Source organism: Gossypium arboreum, chromosome 10 (assembly GCF_025698485.1).
Source record: "Gossypium arboreum isolate Shixiya-1 chromosome 10, ASM2569848v2, whole genome shotgun sequence".
Lineage (NCBI taxonomy): Eukaryota > Viridiplantae > Streptophyta > Magnoliopsida > Malvales > Malvaceae > Gossypium > Gossypium arboreum.
Window position 1 is genome coordinate 5,354,892 of NC_069079.1, and position 22,789 is coordinate 5,377,680.

General features: G+C 33.2%; 2 protein-coding genes and 1 long non-coding RNA gene across 6 annotated transcripts; all 3 read left to right on the plus strand.

Annotated features, from left to right (window-relative positions):
- Window positions 1-1,005: 1,005 nt before the first annotated feature.
- LOC108488094 (ABC transporter B family member 19-like) lies at window positions 1,006-7,671 on the plus strand. The gene is made up of 9 exons (XM_053020575.1): window positions 1,006-2,718; window positions 2,846-2,900; window positions 2,986-3,161; window positions 3,283-3,447; window positions 3,538-3,833; window positions 3,929-4,245; window positions 4,341-4,564; window positions 4,675-6,603; window positions 7,086-7,671. Exons 1-9 carry the CDS (start codon window positions 1,375-1,377, stop codon window positions 7,431-7,433), a joined length of 4,854 nt encoding a protein of 1,617 aa, XP_052876535.1. The 5' UTR covers window positions 1,006-1,374; the 3' UTR covers window positions 7,434-7,671.
- Window positions 7,672-8,440: 769 nt separating this feature from the next.
- Window positions 8,441-11,039, plus strand: LOC108487602 (uncharacterized). 4 transcript variants are annotated; one of them, XM_017791977.2, is made up of 5 exons: window positions 8,441-8,757; window positions 8,857-9,540; window positions 9,633-9,872; window positions 10,059-10,150; window positions 10,279-11,039. In XM_017791977.2, the coding sequence occupies exons 2-5, from the start codon at window positions 8,899-8,901 to the stop codon at window positions 10,880-10,882; spliced, it is 1,578 nt and encodes a 525-aa protein (XP_017647466.1). In that variant the 5' UTR covers window positions 8,441-8,757; window positions 8,857-8,898; the 3' UTR covers window positions 10,883-11,039. The 4 variants fall into 4 exon arrangements, with proteins under 4 accessions (XP_017647466.1, XP_017647465.1, XP_017647467.1 ...); XM_017791976.2 differs by having other exon boundaries at window positions 8,444-8,757; window positions 8,839-9,540; XM_017791978.2 differs by having other exon boundaries at window positions 8,445-8,757; window positions 8,889-9,540.
- A 7,113-nt stretch (window positions 11,040-18,152) lies between these two features.
- On the plus strand, window positions 18,153-19,526 carry LOC128281364 (uncharacterized). The gene is made up of 2 exons (XR_008271571.1): window positions 18,153-18,297; window positions 19,246-19,526. It is a non-coding gene; the product is annotated as an uncharacterized LOC128281364 (long non-coding RNA).
- Window positions 19,527-22,789: the final 3,263 nt, after the last annotated feature.

The following is a 22,789-nucleotide window of genomic DNA, read 5'->3' on the forward strand; positions in this document are numbered from 1 at the left end:
GTAAATAGAAAATATGTTGATGGCATACAGAGCTATGGATGGATGAACCAGGTTCTCATATTCTACCATTTTCAGTTCGGGTTTTCACAATATTTATATGTATAATTATAATATACAGAGCAGCGTTTATATGAGTTGGCAGTTAGATTTAAAAGTCGCAGCTGCCTTTCTGCCTTTGCATTCTCTCTTTGCGAGCCTACGAGAGGTTTCCTTAGTGGAAAATAACAGAACCTTTGTAACAATTGCCCTGCGCCCTAGACATAGTTTTCAGCTTAATTTTGAACACGACAATTAAAATATAACATGATAATATATATATGCATGTATATTTTGTATGTTTAACAGATGGGACAGTTAGATAGAAGCATGCATGTGAAGCCCAATAAGAAAAATACTTTCAATGGTCAAAGAATTTATTGTGATCCTCTACTTCTTCAGCTAGGCCCTGGCCGGACATGTATTTGCTTGAACCTTGTTGACAATTTGCTTGTTTTAAAAAAAATGAAATCCAAAGCGATATCAGTCTGGTCAACAATGTGTTGTTTATTTTTCTTCGATGGTACTTAAATGACAAATGGAGAAGCCTCTTTGCTTTGCATTTGTTGCATTACGTATGATGGACACTGTCAGACAGGGAGAGAGACCTTTACAGTGATCGTTACATTTCTTATTTACATCTCCGTAGTCATTAAAATTTACAAGAAAAAGAATACCCACTAAAGTCAATGTCCCAAAAAGGATTATTGACATGAAAAAAGTTGTTCCGAATATTAAAAACATAATTTCTGTAAAGGGCAATGATTAATTTTAATGTCTGAACCATAATTTATTAAAATTACAAATTTTGTTCTTTAATAAATAAAGTTGTAATTTGTAATGCATGCCGGCCTGGCCTGGCCTAGCAGGGGTAGATAAGAAGCCAATTACAGATGAAGATTCCTTATATGCTTTTCATTTTTCATAGTTATATGATGCACTTCTTGCAAAAGACAAAAATCTGCCAGCGGGTGGTTATTCCTAATATCCTTGATTACGTAACCATTTTTAGTCGGCCTATGATCCTTGATTACCTTGATTACTTAATCAGTTTCTTAACGAAAGATATCGCTAATCTCTCTCTTGAGTGATGTAAGGAATTGAAAGATTTGGAATTACAACTTATATTTTGATCTTCATTGTAGACAAGCGGAACAAGCAATGGTCGTTGACTCCTAGGACAAATGACAGTCTTCGGACAGCTCTTCCTAAATTAAACGAATATTGTTTCGCTTCATGTTGTCCGTGGCATTCGTTTCTTCATCTCCTTTTGCTTAACACTTAAACTTGAGATTCTTCCAATGTTTTAGTTAAGACCCTTGTCTTTCAATCTCTTCTATGGCCGATTCCTCTTTCGAATTCGACTTCTCTTCTTCGTTAAGCCACCATCAACGCCATAACACGCCAGCTTCACACTATGCCTCAAGTACTGTCATGCCACGCCGCTTTGCTTGGGGGTCCCGTGCCACTCCACAGAGGTTCCATCACAACACTCCTGCAACGCCTTTTGCCACGGACGATGATATGTCATGGCAAAGTGAAGTTTCATGGCAGTTTGAGCCTTCTGGTTGGCAAGACAACCGCAATTTGGGCGCAGCCCTTAGTCCTTGGGCAGCATCCAGTGCATCATCAAATAGTCGGGCATTTCGTCGACGCTCAGCTAGTGAATATTATCTTTCTCACACTTCTAGAAGCTTTGTGAATCCGAGCTACGAGCTTTCAGGTCATTATGCTGTGCCTTCAGGGCGGCTTGAGCTTCAAAGCTACGTTGCTAGAGATAATGAAAGTTCATTACATCTCCGTTTCGGAGACCATAGTAGGTCTCATCACGATATTTCAAGACTGGCTACTATTAAAGAAAGCAGCAGTAGAAATGCTGGAAGCCCTTTAGTTGACGAAGATGAGCTTAGCTCTGTAGATTATTACACTCCACGAGCTGTTGAGAGGCATATACACCTGCTAGAGACTGATCCGAACCGTCATACAAGAGCTGATTCACGTAGGTCTTCAGTTTCACAGGCTTATACGGGTGATGACCGGGATGACAATTCTATTGGAGGGCATCATCATTTTCATAGAATATCGCACCAGGGTGATCATGAGCACGGTAGGAGCCGTCACACGAGGCACAAGGTGGATAATGATCTTGATGTAGTAATGCAGCAGGAGCTTGGTGGGAAATCAACTAGTCATCATTTTCTTGGTAATCATCAGTACGATGACATGAGCCTGTCGATAGATTTCAGTGAAGATTTTATTACAGGGCATGGTCATGGTCATGGCCAAGGTCATGGGTTATCACATCACGGTGTTCATAGTGATCTTGATGGTCATCATCAGATGAGACACAAGTTGGAAGGTCTTGACCATAACTTGCACTCAGCTACCCATCAATTCGGTGGCCATCATAAGTACGATGATTTTGATCTGCCCCCAAATTTCAAAGAAGATGACTATGAGGAGGAAGAGGATGTAGAACCACCAAAGCCAGCCAGTTTGTTTAGTTTGTTCAAGTATTCAACAAAATGGGATATGGTACTAGTGTTTTTAGGTTGTTTGGGAGCCTTAATCAATGGAGGTTCACTTCCTTGGTATTCTTTTCTTTTTGGTAAGTTTGTCAATAAGATTGCACAAGAATCATTGAAAGGTGAACTGACACAGATGATGAAGGATGTTGACATGGTAAGAATCAAAAAAAGAAATCTTATATTATTTATACCCAAAATTTCCAAATAGTATTGGTGATGAAAGATATATAGTTGATATGAAAACACTTACGTTTTCTTTTCTCCTGCTTCTGTATCTTCAGATATGTAAATTTATGTCTTGCTTGGCAGCTGTAGTGGTGGTTGGAGCATACTTAGGTAGTGAAAACATAAATTTCAGAACCTGTAATTACTTTGTGTCTTAATAAGTATTAGAAATGATTTTTCATTCAATCAATGGCAGAAATTACATGCTGGAGGCTGGTTGGGGAACGTTCAGCTCAACGAATTAGAACAAAGTATTTGAGAGCAGTTCTGAGACAGGACATCAGCTTTTTCGATACGGAAGTTAGCACCGGTGACATTATGCATGGTATTTCAAGTGATGTTGCTCAAATACAGGAAGTTATGGGAGAGAAGGTAACCATTGATTTCTCATTCCAATTGCTGTAAACCCGAGTTTTTGGGACTTTTAACTTGTTACACTGCTAACTAGCACTCAACCTGATGATTGCTCAATACTTGGAACTGTGATTTGCAGATGGCACATTTTATTCACCATGTATTCACCTTCATATGTGGTTATATAGTTGGGTTTTTGGCATCATGGAAAGTGTCACTTGTAGTTTTTGCTGTTACTCCACTAATGATGTTTTGCGGTATTGCTTACAAGGCTATTTATGGTGGTCTCACGGCAAAGGAAGAGGTAAAAATGACCACAATAGTTACTGGAAATGTTTTACAGTGTCAACTTGTTAGTCTTATTGTGTTTTGCTCCATATTTTTGGAACTACAGGTTTCTTACAGGAAAGCTGGTACCATTGCAGAGCAAGCAATTAGTTCAATTCGAACTGTATTTTCTTTTGTTGGTGAGGATAATTTGGCAGCAAGATATGGTGAATTATTGGCAAATTCAGTGCCTCTTGGGGCAAAGATCGGGTTTGCCAAGGGTGCGGGAATAGGGGTTATCTATTTAGTCACATACTCAACATGGGCATTGGCTTTTTGGTATGGTTCAATCTTGGTTGCTAGGAAGGAGATCTCTGGTGGTGATGCCATTGCTTGCTTCTTTGGTGTCAATGTAGGGGGAAGGTATCAGCCTCTATTTCATTAACCATAATTACAGTGCAACTTCTAGTGCTTACAGCAAAACAAAAGTCACTAAGTTGTTTGATCTTTCATTTCAGGGGCTTGGCATTAGCACTGACATATTTTGCTCAATTCGCTCAAGGCACAGTAGCAGCGGGGCGAGTATTTGATATCATAGACAGGGTTCCAGAGATAGACCCTTATAATCCCGAGGGAAGGATGTTATCGAGTGTTCGGGGAAAGATCGAGTTTAAAGGTGTAACATTCGCTTATCCATCTCGTCCTGACACTACAATTCTCAGTTCTCTCAATTTAGTCATTCGATCAGCAAAGACTCTTGCATTGGTTGGAGCAAGTGGAGGTGGCAAGTCCACCATCTTTGCTCTCATTGAGAGGTTCTATGATCCTGACAAAGGTATAATTCATTAATCATCTCAGTTTAATAGTAGCATTGAGCTTAACTATGTAACGTTTTAGTTGCTGATTTGGTTTGGGTCTTTTAACTGGTAGGAACTGTAACCTTGGATGGCTATGATTTAAAGACACTACAAGTAAAGTGGCTAAGAAGGCAGATTGGTATGGTTGGGCAAGAACCAGTTCTGTTTGCCACCACCATATTGGAAAATGTGATGATGGGTAAAGAAAATGCCACCAAGAAAGAAGCTGTTGCAGCTTGTGTTGCTGCCAATGCACATGGTTTCATTTATGACCTTCCACTAGGATATGATACTCAGGTCCACACTCAAAAACATACATTGAACATCCATATCAATAAAATTTTTCATGCCACTAACATGATTTCCACACATGTTCTGATTTCTGGCCTTGAAAATGGATTTTGCAGGTTGGAGCTAAGGGAACTCAGTTATCAGGTGGCCAAAAGCAGAGAATTGCTCTGGCTCGTGCATTGATTAAAGACCCTGGAATCCTTCTCTTAGATGAGCCCACCAGTGCCTTGGATTCCGAAGCCGAGGCAGTTGTACAACAAGCAATTGACAAGATTTCTAAAGGAAGAACAACAGTGGTCATTGCTCACAGGCTAGCAACAGTAAGAAATGCCAACACCATTGTTGTTCTTGATAATGGATCAGTTTCTGAGTCTGGTAGCCATCACCAGCTAATGGAAAGAGAAGGGGCCTATTATAAACTTGTCAAACTTGCTTCTGAAGCAGTTTCAAACCCTGAACTGAATGAGACAAAGACTCAAAAGGGAATGGAATTTTCCACATATGATAAATCAGCCTATGAAGCATCAAGATCACTATATGCATACGATATTTCGAAATCAAAGTACGTAAAGTCCATCCAAGTAGTTAACCAAGTGGAAGAGGAAATGCAACAAAAGCAAAAGCCTAGAGAATACCAAATTTCGAAGATATGGACTCTACAAAGACCAGAGCTCATCACGCTTTTACTAGGTTTTCTTTTTGGTATCCATGCAGGTGCTATTTTCTCCATATTCCCCTTGTTTTTAGGCATTGCTCTTCAAGCTTACTTTGATGACACTCCAAAAGCATTGAAGGCAGAAGTTAACAAGCTCGCCTTAGCTCTTGTTGGCCTAGGCTTTGGTTCTATAATTTTCTTAACTGGACAACAGGGTTTTTGTGGTTGGGCTGGAACAAAGCTGACAGTAAGGGTGAGAGACCTCTTATTCCGCTCGATACTAAAACAAGAACCTGGTTGGTTCGATTTTGAGGACAATGCCACTGGTATCCTTGTTTCAAGACTCTCAATTGATTGTCTCAGCTTTCGATCGGTCCTCGGGGATCGGTACTCGGTCTTGTTGATGGGTGTGAGTGCAGCTGCAGTGGGGCTTGGTATCTCGTTTTACCTCGAATGGAGGTTAGCCCTCGTGGCTGCTGCTGTTACTCCTTTCACTCTTGGTGCAAGCTACTTGAACTTAATTATAAACATTGGACCAAGATTAGATAATAAAGCATATGACAAAGCTAGCACCATTGCTTCTGGTGCAATTTCGAACATAAGGACGGTGGCTACATTTTCTTCTCAAGAAGAGATAGTTAAATCCTTTGATCAAGCTTTATCTGATCCTAGGAAACAATCAGTGAAAAGGTCACAAATTCTAGGCTTCGCACTTGGTCTTTCTCAAGGTGCCATGTATTGTGCATACACTTTAACACTCTGGGTTGGTGCCTCCCTTATTAAACAGCGCATTACAGGCTTTGGTGAAGTATATAAAATCTTTCTCATTCTTGTGTTAAGCTCATTTTCAGTTGGACAACTAGCAGGCCTCTCACCAGACACCACCATGGCTGCGACAGCGATCCCTGCTGTGTTTGATATCATCAACCGAAAGCCGCTGATTGGTAATTCCCGAGATAAAGGTAAAAAGATCGAACGTTCGAAGCCATTGGATATCGAATTGAAAATGGTTACATTTGCATATCCATCTAGGCAACAAGTGATTGTGTTGAGGGACTTTTGTTTAAAGGTGAAGGGTGGTAGCATGGTAGCATTGGTAGGTGGAAGTGGGTCAGGGAAATCAACGGTCATATGGTTGGTACAAAGGTTTTATGATCCAAATCAAGGGAAAGTAATGATGGGAGGCATAGATTTGAAGGAGCTCAACTTGAAATGGTTAAGAAAACAAGTAGCCTTGGTGGGTCAAGAGCCTGCTCTGTTTGCTGGAAGTATAAGGGAAAACATTGCTTTCGGGAACCCAAATGCCACATGGGGTGAGATTGAAGAGGCTGCGAAGGAAGCTTACATCCACAAGTTCATCAGTGGTCTCCCCCAAGGCTATGAAACTCAGGTACATCCTAACTTAGCCTCAACCATACTCTTCATTTTTCTTAGGGTAAACTACGCCAGCTTTGGTTTTTTTTTTTTCTTTTTTTTTTTGTCATCCAACTATGAAAAGTTACAAAATGATCATCAAACTATTATTAAATTTCATTTTTCGTCACCCAACTATGAAAAGTTACAGAATGGTTACTCAACTATTCAACTTTGTCTTTTTTGGTCATTAGCTGACTATCCTAACAATGAAAACACTCAAAAATCTAAAATAGTTGGATGACCAAAAAAAATAAAATTGAATAATTGAGTGATCATTTTATAACTTTTCATAATTGAGTGACAAAAAAAGAAAAAAAAACCATAGTTGAGTTACTACTAATATAATTTACCCTTTTTCCTAAAATATTCATATCTCTAACACATACATGCATGTCTAAACGTTAGTGCACCATCCTCAATTATCTGACAAATAGTTTTATGTTTCTTGTTATATAGGTTGGGGAGAGTGGGGTTCAGCTATCAGGCGGTCAAAAACAAAGGATTGCAATAGCAAGAGCCATACTTAAGAAATCAAAGGTACTGCTTTTAGATGAAGCAAGCAGTGCTCTGGATTTGGAATCAGAGAAGCATATCCAGGATGCACTAAGAAGGGTTTCCCGAAGTGCCACTACAATTATAGTAGCACATAGGCTTTCCACTATCAGGGAAGCCAATACCATAGCTGTTGTGAAAGATGGTGCAGTTGTGGAGTATGGCAGCCATGATAAGCTTTTAACTTCCCATGTTGATGGTGTTTATGCTAGCTTGGTTCGGGCTGAAAGAGAAGCCAATGCCTTTTCTTGACTTGGTTTTGACATTTTGGCCCATTAACAGTCCACCCAAGACCTTGTTGCTTCTTTACAAATTCTTGGTTTCTGTTATAAACCTAAAAGGAAAAAAACGTTATGATTTGATTTTAAGCATATTCAGTAACTTAATTTGAAAGTAATTAGTTATTTAGTCTTGTGGAAATGGAGAAAGAGAGAAAGAATGTATCATTTTTACACTTCTCAATGTCATTAACCTTAAATGGCACACTAAAGGTTCAAAGACTTATAATAATGACTTTAATTAGAATTTGGTTAGATAGTCTTATCCTAGTTCCACCTATAGACAGATACACACCTAAAATTATTAGGAAACTAGCCCCTGTTAGCTTATGTAAAGGCTAAGCTATTTGGTGGCTAAGCTATTTGGTTTTAAGGGGGGCAAAATGAATAACATCTTAATTCGTTTCATGACAAAAACTAATATTACAAGCTCAAGAAAACCCTACACCAACCATAAAAAGAAAAAGTAATCACAGCAAAAGGCAGCAATGGAGTGTTCTTAGTGATACATAATTACAATTAAAAATTTGAGTTTAATTCAATTTATTCAGACAATTATTCTCATTCAACGTATTTAAATTTCCCTATTTATCAATTTTCAAAGAAAAATATGCAATAAAAAACTATGAATGTATATATCAATTTTCAAAGTATTTTCTTCAATCATAAACGTAGATATTTGAGGATGAAATTGTTGGAGTGCTTTCCAAGAAAAATCTTTGCTAACAAATGATAAAATAATGTAAAGGAAGTAATGATTTCAAAAGTTTGCATTCAAACATGAGTGGTCATAATCAAAGCTATAAAAAGTCATAATGTGCACCTAATATTAATAATCAACAGATCCAAATCAAAAGTTTTTCGGTTCATTAATATAATAAAAAGCTATGGCATGCAAATTAAGACGAAGATGACATTTGGAATACCCTTACCTTCCATCCACTTGTAAAAGGAAATGCGAGCATGAACTGACCCACACCGTCTTTACAAATGTCATCCATTGGAAAATAACAGTATAATTGTGCTCAAAAGAACTATTTCTTCATAGGGGAATGTCACATGTGAGAGTCATTTGTGTAACCACAGTGAAATAAAATGGACCCCCAAAAAGGTTGAAAAGTCTCACACGATAATATGTCTCTTGGCTTTTAAGCCAAGAGATATTGATGGTAACGTGCCTGGCATGCAAAGCTATAGAGGGTTCTTTCGATCCAAATGGACCGAAACATTTCATTTTGGTTGCTCAAACTGTAGTCTTACGTGAAGAAATTTTGTGAGCATTCATCAGCTCCTCTCAGGTACTTGGTTGCTTGCATTACTGATGGTATAGTAAATCTAGGAGGTTATAATTATATACAACTATAAACATGTTTTTCTAGTGTCTTACAGTTTTACAGTTTGAGGGTTGAACCAGAGATATTTCATGCAGAAGAAAAAGAATGGCATCACTTACACCAGGAGTGTTATTAAAGCTTCTTCAGAGTATGAACTCTAATGTGAAAGTTTTAGGGGAATACCGATCCGTGCTACTGCAAGTGATCAGCATTGTGCCTGCTTTAACAGGATCAGAGTTGTGGCCCAACCAAGGTTTCTTCATTAAAGTATCTGATTCTTCACATTCAACATATGTTTCCTTGTCACAGGAGGACAATGAGTTGATCTTGAACAATAAGTTGCAGCTTGGTCAGTTTTTTTACGTGGAGAGAGTGGAACCTGGGACCCCAGTTCCTATCCTTGTTGGTGTCAGGCCAGTTCCTGGAAGGAACCCTTTCATAGGCAATCCAAAGGATCTGATGCAGATGTTGGTGCCATCCGAGGGTCTTATGGTGGCCGATAACGAAGGAAATAGTAACGGTTCGAAAGCGAAGGAGTCGGTGGAAGTGAGAGAGGAAAGCCCCAGAAAGAAAATAGTTATCAAAGAGGAAAAAGCAAGTGTTGCATCAAGATATATGCAAGGTGTTTTGCCATCAAATCCTAAAGCAAGCGGACCAGATTCAAATCACAGTTGCAAAAACACTGACAATGAAAATGGTGGTGCAGGTAAAAAAGCAAAAAGCAAGCAACAAGAGCCTAAAGGTCAAGTAAGATTCTTGCTTAACTTACAATTTTCTTAATGACAATATAAATGTATGAAACAGATAGCAATTTTAGACGACTGTCTTTACAATTACAGGCTCGACCGGCAAGTCCTTCTCGCAGTAGGCTGGAGGTACCAGTTTCAAAGCCTGAGGTTGTTGTTGCACCTAACACCAAGGAAACTACGGTGCCTGCGAAAAGCACAACCGTAAAACGCTCTTCAAGTAAACACGAAAATATGAACTCGAATTGTTCAGCAAACAACAAAGAAAAGAATAGTTTGCCAGAAACAGGTTCATGGAACTCTCTGCCTGCTAGTCTCTTGAAGCCAGGAAAGGTATATATACATCAATACTGAAATGTTTTTTAATGGTTAATGCGCATTACATTATATTTATCCCATTTCTTCCATTACTTTTCAATTAACTGGTAAGACAGTGATGAATTCTACAGATAAGTGAACAAAAATTCTATAAAAAAGCATAGTACTTATATTTTCATCTTTGATTAACATTTTTACAAGGGAATGCTTAGAAGAAGAAATTTAGCTTCTTTGGTTGCAGCAGAAGCTCAAAGTGAGGCATCTATGGCAGCAAATCTTGTCAAATGTCTTAGGTAAGTATTCTCTAGAGCAATATTTTGTTCCTATTACTCAATAAGAAAACATGAAGAACTGAATGCTTTATATATATATATATATATATATATATATATATGTAACAATGATTTATATCTTGTTCCAGCATGTTTTCTGATCTATGCTCCTCTGCCTCACCTGAGAACCCTCACCTCACACTCACCAAGTTCTTCGCCCTCCAACAGCTAATTGACCAGCCAAGTGTTACATCACATAAAGATAAACACCATCAGTTACCTAATCTTCCATCTGTGGTAGACACAGAAAAGTCTAACAAGAGGAAAGGTCTAATCCATGACAAAAGAATGTCCACAAGGTCTTCAGTACAGTTGAGTGGAGCTGAGAAGCTAGAATGGGCCAAAGGAGATGGTGCCAAAGAGAGAAAAGAACTGAGGGAAACCTTGCTGCATGAAACAAGAACTTGGTTTTTGAAATTCTTAGAGGTGGCATTGGACGTTGGATTCCGGATTGGTTCCCAGGAGAAGAAAGGGAAAACCGGCACAGCACGATTGACGGAACAGGACAACCATATTGCTGTCACATTGTCACAACTCAAATTTGCAAATGAATGGTTAGGTAAAGTAAAAAACAATTTAAGCTCAGATAACAATGGAATGATGGAAACTGTTGAACGGTTGAATCAAAAAGTTTATGCTTGTTTGCTTAGCCATGTGGACTCAGCGGCTTCAGCTCTAGAAAATCGACCTTGATCGTAGTTGATTCACCATGACAGTTCGTTGTCTTACAACGTTTTAGTCACCTAATGTTTGTAATAACTTAACAGTTTGAGGGCATATATTTAAGTTTCTGGTTTGTTTTGTCAGCAAATATATGAATCTAAGTCAACCATTTGTGTATAACAATAAACTCATTGAAGCTTTACTTCAATCATGATTGTTTACCTTTTGTTAACATTTAAGCCTGCAACAAACCTTTTGCACTGAAGGGACTGCTCCATGCATGCATTGTGTTTGCATCATAAGGCAAGCCAGTAGTGCTAGAAAATTGCAAGTGAAAACATAACCAACATGACATTAAAACAAACATCTAACAAATAAACATCAAATAGAACAATTGTAATGATGTTTTGCAGTCTTTGTGGTTAATAAAGAGAGACTTTCCAAGATGGAGAGCCAAGGCACATGCAAAATAAAAGACTATTTTTGCCTAATAGATTTAGCATGTGCCCTGCTTCTCCAGCATGGCTTACCCTCTCTCCTCCTTTTTTTGCCATAACAAAGAGAGTGATGAAAACACATATTCACTCAAATCTCAGTGGATTAGGGAACATTGATGTTAAGGGCATTGGAAGGCAATGAGAATGGGAGTAAATTACAAGGGATTTTATAAAGGTTGAAGTGGAAGTTAAATGTAGGAAAGTAGGCATCCAAGTGTGATAAGCTGGCAAAGACCCCATAAGGGAGAATGGCAAACAATATATTGTTGGACAGGGTGGCTGGTCTTCTGGGTCTGCTTATTTAATAAATCAACCCCTTCTTTTGTAATTTATATTTCACAGGGTATTAAACGATGATACGTTATTAAAAATTTTAAAATTTAATTAATTAACTTAAATAGTAATAATATTTCAAAACGTAACCTTTCATATATATATTTGTTGTTTATGTTAATCGAAAGCAGATGGCATGTTGAGTGAAACAGGTTTTCCTTTTGGTTGGCTGCCAAAAGGAGTAGGGGAGTATAGGTTGTAACACAGGGTATAGGCACATAACTAGGATCTAATAATATGTAAGAAATCCAAGATTATGGCAGACCACCCACCGCATAATTATTAGGCCATCGACAAGTACCCACCTTGTCATGAAGAATGCTTTTATAACTTGGTGAAAGTTTAATATATATGGGTGAGACGTGTAAAACTACAATGATTTTATATTTTACAATAATTTTTATATAATTAATATTTTAATAATTTAATTGTTAAATTTATCGATATAATTATATTTGTCACGCATGTAAATTTTTAACTGATCCGATACCTCTATTATGTTGATGTAAAAAAGTGTATACATTCATATTTATTAAACAGATGAATTTTTTTACATAAAACAAATAGTTAGAAATTTTAATTCACGCTAAATTTGACATGTATGATCAATATGAATGAAACATGAAATATGACTGTTAAATCTCTAAAATATTAATTATATAAAAGTTATAAAAATATAAAATTATTTTAATTTTATATTGGTATAAATGAATCATTCTCAAATATATATTCCTCGTAACTCCTCCCACTTTAAATCTGAGGATTATGTTAAAATTTATATTCTTGCTAGTTGTTATCATAACAATAGTGGCAATAATTTTAATTACTAATATTTTCTCTTCCAAAGATAAATCTTATATTTCAGAAAATTATATTTTTAAGGATAATAATATTAATAATAGAGTTAACTCAAAATAAATAGCAGCATTATTTTACATAATTCCTCTTCTAAAAGAATAATTCTTATTAAGAATAGTTATTGTTTAGAACAATCTTTATTTGAAAATAACTATGTTTTGAATGACAATGTTAGGAATAAAACTCTAGTTTAGAATAGCTGCCATCAATCATTTGAAAATAGCTCTTGTTGAGAATGTTAGAGTATGTTCAAAGACCAATTATATAATGATTGTAATAACATATTTTTTACATAGTCTATTAATGAATACATTATCATAATTATCTTTAAAATATTTTTAAATAAATTTTCTATTACATTGTGTTTTTATGATTTTAAATTATCTGTTTCAACAAATAGTTTTAATGTTGGAATTGGATTAAATTTCTTATAATTATGAAAAAAAAAAGAATTCTTCAAAGTATACAATACTTTAATATTATTGTAACTTGAAAACAATATATTATATGTAAACCGTATATTTGACCTATGCATTATAGGGTATACAAACTTTATTATATGTTACAAGGATTTAAGTTTTTATTTTGTTGACACATAAAAATACAATATGTGATAAGAAAAGAAAAAAATTATTTGTGTAGGAAAAAATTACTGATGGTCACTAAACTAACTATAAGTACGACTAAGGCAAGCACACGTATCAAACAATAGTATTGTTAAGGTGAGTAGGGAATATCATATCCACGAGGACTAAAAGTATTAGTAATTACCGTTTTTTATTATTTAATTAACAACTTAGAGTGATTGTTTTTAATCTAAAATTACTAAACTAATCTAACTAAGAACGCAACAAGGAATGAAATAGGAAAATAATCGAAGATAACCAAAGAGATAGATAATATCCAAGAAAGAATCCACCTAGATTTCACATATTATTATGAATCTGAATTAAACGATTTATTCACTCGTTTCTTGATCTGTAGAAATCCCTAAATTATGTTAATATCTCTTTTCGAGAGTAAAAACAATTGACTCTAGGTTGATTAATTGAAATCTCTTTCTAATTAAAACCCATATTGGTCGCATTAACTCAGTCTATGGATTCCCCTATTAGATTTGACTCTAATCCAATAGATTTATGTCATCCTATTTCTAGGATTGCATGCAACTCCACTCAATTATGCTAGACCTACTCTTAAACAGAGACTTTCGCTCCACTGAAATAAGCATATTAAACTTAAATTAATATTTCAGAAATATTAAAACAAGAAATAAGAACACATAATTGAGAACAAGAATCAAGTATTTATCGCGTAAATTAGAAATCATATAATAAGATTCATCATAGGTTTCATCTTCCTTATGTATCTAAGGAATTTAGTTCATAATCCTGAATGAAAACATCTCAAAGTCAGAATAACCACAAGACATAAAGAAACTCAATAAAACTTCGAAAGAAATTAAATGGAGATCTTCGATCTTGAAGGAGATCTACTTTCGAGTTGATTCTGATGGCGTTCTTCGAGTGCTTTCTTCGATCTTCTCTGAGTGACACGCCCGTGTCTCAGGTTGTGTGGGCATTCGATGTGAGGCACACGGCCGTGTCCCAGCCCGTGCCCATACCCGAGTAACTCTCTGACTTGGGTCACACGGCCAAGACACACACTCGTGTGCTAGACCGTGTGTCACACACGGCTGAGACACACGCTCGTGCCTCTGCCCATGTGGATGAAAATAGGCTATTTTACAGGCCATATTTCTCACCCAACATGGTACCAACCTAAACACCTCAATGTGCATATAAACATGGCATATTTAGACATTCCAAACCAATCAATAACAAGCTTATAACATCTTATAAGATCACACAAAACCATGATACTAATAGGCACCTTAATTGGCTACTTTAAACATGCCAATTTAAACTTCCAAAATCTATCTAAATGGTCAAACACATAAAGGAGACTTTGTGCCTAAAATTTAACATGCATACCATATCTCAATTTCAACCATTTGGTACACAAAATACCAATTCACAAACAAGACATTCACTTGGCAACCATACCCCACATACCATAAAGTCATTTACACATGTTTACATAACAAAACATATACCATTTTCAAGCCAAATCGAATGGCTAAAAACACAACAAGACATATAAGCTACTATTAGCCAAAATGATCTATATATGCCATTATAACCAGAATTATAAAACCACAATACCAAAATAGCTAACAGATAGTGTGATGAAATCTCCACCAACTTCCAACCCAAACAAGCTTTCGATATCTAAATACACAAAGAAATTAACACAAAGTAAGTATGTAATGCTTAGTAAGTTCGTAATTCAAAAATAAAGCTTACCACTACAATTTATAATCATAAGCCACTTTAGTTAATCCAACATGTCTTGGCCTTGGTCTAAACAACCATAGCCTCTCAATTTTAATTATCACATAAACTAACAAACCATCTTAAAACATCATTGTCGAAACTATTATTTGAAAAAGGGTCGACTTGGTTTTGAAAAGGAAAAAATTGGAGTCGCCACCAATTCTTTTTATGAGGTGTGATCAGATCACCTCGTGATCGTTTTAATAAAATGTTTGATTTACTAAAACAATGTTTTTGGTCTACAAAATTTAGAAAATGGGTTCGGGAGTCTGTTACATACGAGGAAGGGTTAACACCCTCGTAACGCCCAAAATTGGTACATAGTTGGTTAATTAGTGTCTTAGTGTCGAAAGTAGAAAACTTGGAAAGAGTTTTAAAGTACAATTCCTTTTTGTATTAATGTTAATTTAACAAAAATGCTTAGATAAATCGAAATAAATGTTAAAGACCTTTTTATCTCGAAGTAATGACACATCCAGTAAGTTAGGACACGACATTTTAAACCCTCGAGAATAAGCTTGTTTTTTAATTTTCAAAACTCATGTATTTTAATTTTAAAAGGATATTTAGTTATTTAGATTGAACAAGAAAAATCGAAACCCAGTAAGTTAAGGCTCGATTTCTCGAATTTCCAAATACAGAATATTGCCTTTGTTTTAAGAAAAAAATCTTATCTCGAGGTAACAAAATGTCACATCCAATAAGTTAGGACACAACACCTCGAATTCTCGAGAATAAGCTTTTTTATTTAAAACTTTTGTATTTCATTTAAAAAAGTATATTCAGTTATTTAGATTAAACGAGAAAAAATTGAAACTCAGTACATTAGGGCGCAATTTCTCGAATTTCTAAATACGGAATATTGCCTTTATTAAAATAACCTTTTTTATGCTTCGGGTAAAATTAATGTAACACGAATTCATTGTAAAAATATAAAAAGAAATCACGATGATAACATGCGTAATAAAATAAATGCGTAAAAAATAATAAAAAGACAAGGATAAAATAAAGAAATTAACACAACAAACGAGATGGTTATAGATAAAAAGAGAAAAAGTAAAAACTACGTAAATAAATGATATATAAACAGTTTGAGAAATAATAATATAATAAGTATAAAAATAATAAAGTTTGAAATTAAAAAATCATATAAGCAATAAGCATAATATTAGTAACAATAGTAAATAATCTAAATGTGAAATTATAAAAGTATATCAGTAAAAATAATAAAATGATAAAATAATTATATTTACAGAAAACATTAGGTAAACGAACAAAAGAAATACAATATTAGTAATAATAATAATAGTAAAAATAATAGTAATGATAATAATAATAATAATATGAATAAATATTATATAAAACAAAATAATGATACAAAATAATAAAGAACTCACAACTTGAAATTATATAAAAGTATAAATAAATAAATAATAAAATGACAAAATAAAATTGATATATTTAAAAAGATAATAAGTAAATAAATACAAGAAAGAACTATAATAATAATAGTAATAATAATACTAAGTTAATTAATTTAATAATATAATAATAATAATAACAAGTAGTAAACATAAAAAGAAAATATAATAATAATAACATTAAATTAATAAAAATAGAAAAATAACAAAAAAAGACTAAATTGAATTTAAAATAAAAGTTTGGGGAAAATATGAAAATAAATAAAAGAGAAAAGGACCGAATCGAGTGCGCGAATAACAAGGAGGGACTAAAGGGGAAAATATTTCCGCCCTCCAAAACGCAGCACTTTACACAGGGCTAAAATGAAATCAAAGCAAAATTCTAGGGAAAAATTAGAAATAAAAAAAACTTAATTGCAAAACTATAAAAAAGCAGAAGGGCTAAATGTGCAAATAACTCATTTGTTGAAAACACGCGGATCCTGCTAACGGGTCGGGTCAACACGCGGATCCTAAGGGGGAAAACGACTTCCTTTTGGCACTAAGGGGCATAAGTGAAATGGTGTTGTTTCACAACTCCTGTTTAAATCAATTTTTTTTAAAAAAAATCATTTTTACTCTTCTCTTAAAATAAAACAAAGAGGCAGTTTTAAAACTCGCTCCCCCCTTGATAAATTCTGGCCTGACTTTGGTCGATCACCGCCGTGGACTCCGCCGTTGATGACCGCCGTGTACGGCGGTCGTAGCTAGAAAAGTTCCCTTTTTCATGCGAATCAAAGAACCGGTACTTTCTTCCCTTTTTTATTTTATGTAAACGTATATAAAAGGAAAACAAATTCGAAAAGAAAAAAAAACAGAAAATAAAGATAAAACCACCTTTTCAGATCTTTTTCTTCTCTGTTTTGCTAGTTTTTGTTTGAAAGTAAGTTTGTTTTTTTTTTTTTTTTTGTATTCAAAGTGTAAATGTAATGACCCGAATTTTAAGGTTATCAGAAAAATGTATTTTCGGGTCTCCGTTTCTGAAAAATGGATTAGTAAATAATTATTAAAAATGTTTATGAAGTTAGTCAAGTGGTTAATTAGAGTTTAATGAAGTAAATTTAGCTTAATTAAGGATAAATGGATAAAATGATTAAATTGAATGAAGCGTGAAAGTTTAATTATAGAATAAAGAAAATTGAGGGGATTAAATAAGCAAATAAGCCAAAGTGAGTGCCAAGTGTGTGATAAAATAAAATACATGTGTGATAAATAATGTACATACATTTGTAATACATGTATGTATTTACTTATTATTTAAGTAAGTATTAATGTATTTATTATTATTAAATTGATATTATATGATAAATAAATAAAAGAAAGACAAGTGTATGAAAATGATTTGATATAAGTGTAGAAATAAAATATACACATTTGTAATACAAGTATTTGATAATAAATAGATATTTATTTAAATATTAAATTATTGCTATAATTATTAATTAATATTAATATTATATTATATTATGAAATAAATTAAAATAGTGACAAATGTGTGGTAATTATAAAATACATGTGTAATAAATTGAATACATACATTTGAAATATGTATATTTAATTATTAGTAGATATTTATTATTTATAAAAGATATTTATTAATTAAATAATTATATTATAAGATTTTTATGTAATAAACATATTAAATTATGACAAGTGTGTAGATAATAAATGGATACAAATGTAAAATAAATATTTGATATTAATTAGATATTTATTAAGTTAACATATTATATATATATATATATATATATATATATAAAGTAAAACAAAAGAAAAAGAAATGAAAAAAAAAAGAGATAGAAAAGAAACAGAATGAAACGAAACAGAGAGCAAGGAAGGAAAGAAAAGAAAGAAAGGGAGAAAAGGGAAATTTTAGATTTCAAGGTTTGAAAGTTTAATTGGTAAGTCAATTTAGCCTTTTTTACTTAATTTTGATGTTTTAGAAGCTTTGGAACAAGATTTTGATGAAATTAAGTTGATATTTTGAAAGTTATTAGATTTCTAGATAATGTTCATGTTGAGTAAAATGATGAATTAAGGGCTAAATTGATAGAAATTCAAGTTAGAAATGAAATAAGGATTCAATTGTAAAATGATTCATAAGTTTTATGCTTTAAGGACTAAATTGAAAGAATTTTGAAATTATGGTTTTATGATGAAAAATAGATAATTATGTCTAAGTTTGGTTAAAATTGAGTAGAAATAAAGTATGAATTGATAGAAAAGTAAGTGAATTTATTTAGGATTAAATTGAAATTAAAAGTAGAAAATCAACATTTTGCACTAGACTATTTTGGACAGCAGCAGTAGTCTAAATTTGAAAAATCACCAAAAATTTTATAAATTTAATTAGAGAATGAATAAAATATGGAATTAAAGCTTATTGAGTCTAGTTTCTTATAGAAGAAACAGTATAAGCAATTGAATTGTAAATTATGAGATATAATGAATTTTGTGAGACAATATCAGAATAAATTCGGGTTCCCCTGTTCTGAGTTTGGAAAATCACAAAAAATTGGAGAAAAATAATTAGAGGTTTAAAGTTATATGTTTAGAATCCCTAATGAGTCTAGTTTCAGGAGAAATCAACGGGAATATTATTCGAGTTCTGTACTGTGAGATAATTAATTTTTAGTGAAGAAGGATCAAAACTGTCAGATAGCAGAATAGGGGTGAATTTAAAGAATAAACTGTACTTAATGGCTAAACGAAAAATTCTAAAAATTTTATGGTAAGAAGATTTGTAAGTCTAGTTTCAGGAGAAATTAGCGGATCTTAATTTAGAATTTTGTAACTCAAGATATAAATTAGTAATGTATTAATGATTATGAATTGTATTACTTTCGTAGTCAATGTGGTACAAGAAAACTCGGCTAAGAAAGGACAAGACAAAGTCAACGGGAGTTAGCTCAGAAACTACGGTTTGTATTTCTATAATCCAAACTTAATACTTAAATTGTTGGATTTATTATTTAATATATATATGTAGTAGGTGTTTTGAGATGATTATTTGAATTAGATTGAATATTGATTATATTGAATTGATTTATGAATATATATATATGAATGTTTGAATTGAAATGAATATTGAAGTGGAAATTGAATAATAAATATTTGTTATATTGGAAAATATATGTAGTTGGAAGTGTGATGAAATTGATAGAAAATTGTGATTATTGTGAAATTAAATATTTATTAGTGAAAAGTGAATGAAATTATATTGAATTGAAAATATATAGTTAATGTCGAAACCATTTTGACAACAGGAATCGACTTTGTTTGAAAATGGAAATTAAAACAGGAGTCGCCACCGATCTTTATTAGGTGTGATCGGATCACCTTTGTTTTTAATAAAACATTTTAACTAAAACAGCGTTTTAGTCTACGAAATCCAAGAGAACAAGTTCGGGAGTCGGTTACGTGCGAGGAAGGATTAGCACCTTCGAAACGCCCAAAAATTGGTACCGAATTGATTAGTTAGTGCCTTAATGTCGAAAATTGAGAATCGGGAATGAGTTTGAAATACGATCCTTTTTATTAACATTAATTTTAAAAAGTTCGAATTAAATCAAAGTGATTGCTAAAGATTTCCTCGTCTCGAGATATCGAAGTATCACATCCCGTAAGTTAGGACACGATACCATGAACTCCTAAGCGCAAGTTGTCTTTAACTTTAATTGGAAATCCATGTGTTTTAAAACTCGAAAAGGATATTTGCTATTTAGAAACAATCAGGAAATCGAAACCCCGTAAGTTAGGGCACAATTCCTCGATGTTCCAAAATGCAAAACATTGCCTTATTTGGGAAATTTCATTTTTGAATAGTAACGAGTACGATATTTAAACGACGTGTATTTGTTAGATTAAAATAAAATGATTTATTGGATAAATGTATTGGGCTTAATGTATGATACGACTTAGGCTAGATAAAATAAAGATATATCGTAGAGCACGGGATAATACAACATGAAATACAATGTTTATACAAGCAAATGACAATAATGAAAATACGAATAAACCAAATATAATACATACAATGGTAACATTCACATAACATATATCGCATAGGCATTAATCAATAGTAATCAAAGACAAATGAATTAAATAAATATAGCCATTTTAAAAAAATAAAATAATAAAGCAAATTAAAATGAATAAAGTATAAAACAAATTTTATGATGATAAGAAATAAATTTAAAATAAATAATGTGAAAAGAAAGAAAGAAAATTAATATCAATAATGTACAAAAATAGAATATATGTAAAAGAAAATTTAAAATAGGTGAGATACAATACGTCAAAGAAATAATTAGTATATATATAAAATAGATATAACGATTTGAAATTGATAACATATATAAAATTTTACAATAAATAATAAAACAATTTAAAATGAATGATACATAAAGCAAGTTTATAAAATGAATGATGTAAGAGAATTTTAAAACCTATATTATATAAAGCAAGTTACAAAAGATTCATATGAATAATTTTAAAATGGGTGATATATATAATTAAAAGTGTAAAATAGATAACATGGAATAAGTAGAATGGGTTTAAAATAAGGTATAAAATAACTTTGAACTAAATAATATATAAGTTAATTTAAAATTATAAATATGAAGTTTAAAATATATAATACGTAAAAGGATTAAAATAGACAATATAAATATACTTTATAATAACGATTTAGATATGATATATAAAAATTATTAGAAATACATAATACATAATAACTAAAGAATAAACAACGTAATATAATTTGAAATAAATATATGGCAAAAAACAGTTTTGAAATAATAGCAAACATATAGAAACTTAAAATAAATGGTATATATATACAAATATAATAAGTAAGGATTATAAATAAATAATACATACATAAAGTAAGTTGAGATAAATAGTAATAATTAGAATAAACAACTTATTAAAATGAGTTACAATAAATAATAATGATATGAACAAACTGTGTATTAAAACAAATTAAGATAGATATAAAGAGAATGAATTGAATGAATTTAGGATATAGATGAAAATGAATCAGAATTTCAAGGTATAAATTTGAAATAATAAAAAAAGGCCTACCAAGGACTAAATTGAAACGCGCTGAGACTTGCGAAGACCAACTGGAGTAATATTCCAAGTCTAATACGCTGCATTTCGTATGTTTAGTCCAGGGATCAAATCAGAGAGGGAATAAAATAATCGGGCTAGATTTAAAAGAAGAAAAAAAAAAAGAGGCAAATCACGACTAAAACAAATATCAAGAAAAGGGGAAGGGACCAAAGTGGGTAATTTCCCATTTAAGGGAAACACACGGACCCCCCTTTTAAATGGTGCCGTTTCATAACTAAATAAAAGGCCCAATTTTTTTGTTTATTCCATTTTTTACCCTAGTGCTTTTAAAGAAAACAAAAAAGATAGCATTCCTTCTCTCTCTCTCCCTCTTTCTTCTCCTCTTAGCCTCCCCCATGGCCGGACATGGGTTCATAGGAAGGTGACTCCACGTTCGCTCCGTGAACGGCGACCGGTATCACACGAGGTGGGCTTCCCTTGTTCCTTCTCCGAATGGAGGTCGAAGACAAAGCCTTTGCGGCCCACCACAATGGAAGAGAAAAGAAAAGGCCCCGGTCGGTTCGTCGGAGCACCCCAAACAGTGAATCGGAGGTACCTTTTACTACTTTTCCTTTATTCTTGTTTCTTAAACGAAGAAATATATAAAAAAACAAAGAAAATCGAAGATTGAAACATCCACAAAAATATTCACCTTTCGAAAACTCTATTCCTTTTTTGATTTTATTGTGCCTGTCCAAAAAAAACTACAAGGAGAGATGTGGCTTTTAAAGCCGAAAAAAAATACAAGATTCGTTTTTTGTGTTTTTATTCTTTTTATCGTTTCCATGTTGTTTGCTAATTTTTCTTCTTCGTTTCTTGTGTTTCGCATGCTAGTTTCATCTTGCAGGTGTCAGACGCGTGGAAGGCCGGTGGTTGGTGCCCTAGGCGGTGGTGGTGGTGCGCGTGATGGCCAAGGGCAGAGGGGAGTGGCGGCTGAAATCTTGGTGGCTAGGTTTTTTGCTGTTGAAAAATGTTTAGTTTGTTGGGCTAGGTGGGCTTTAGGGTTTTGTATTATTTGGGTCATTTAGTTTTGGGTTTGGGCTATTCAATGTGGAAATTGGGCCTGCTGTTTTTTCTTTTCTTCTTTTTTTTTTGTAAAATGGACTTTGTTTTGGGACTTTTATATTTTGGAATTAATTTGGGTTTTTATTTCTTGTTGGCCAGGCCAAAATTGGCTATAACAGCTGCCCCTCTTTGCTCATTGTCGTGTAACGAGAATAGAACAAAGACCTTAGAAGAGCCAATTTTGCCTAGTCTTACTGAATCTTAACTTCTTTG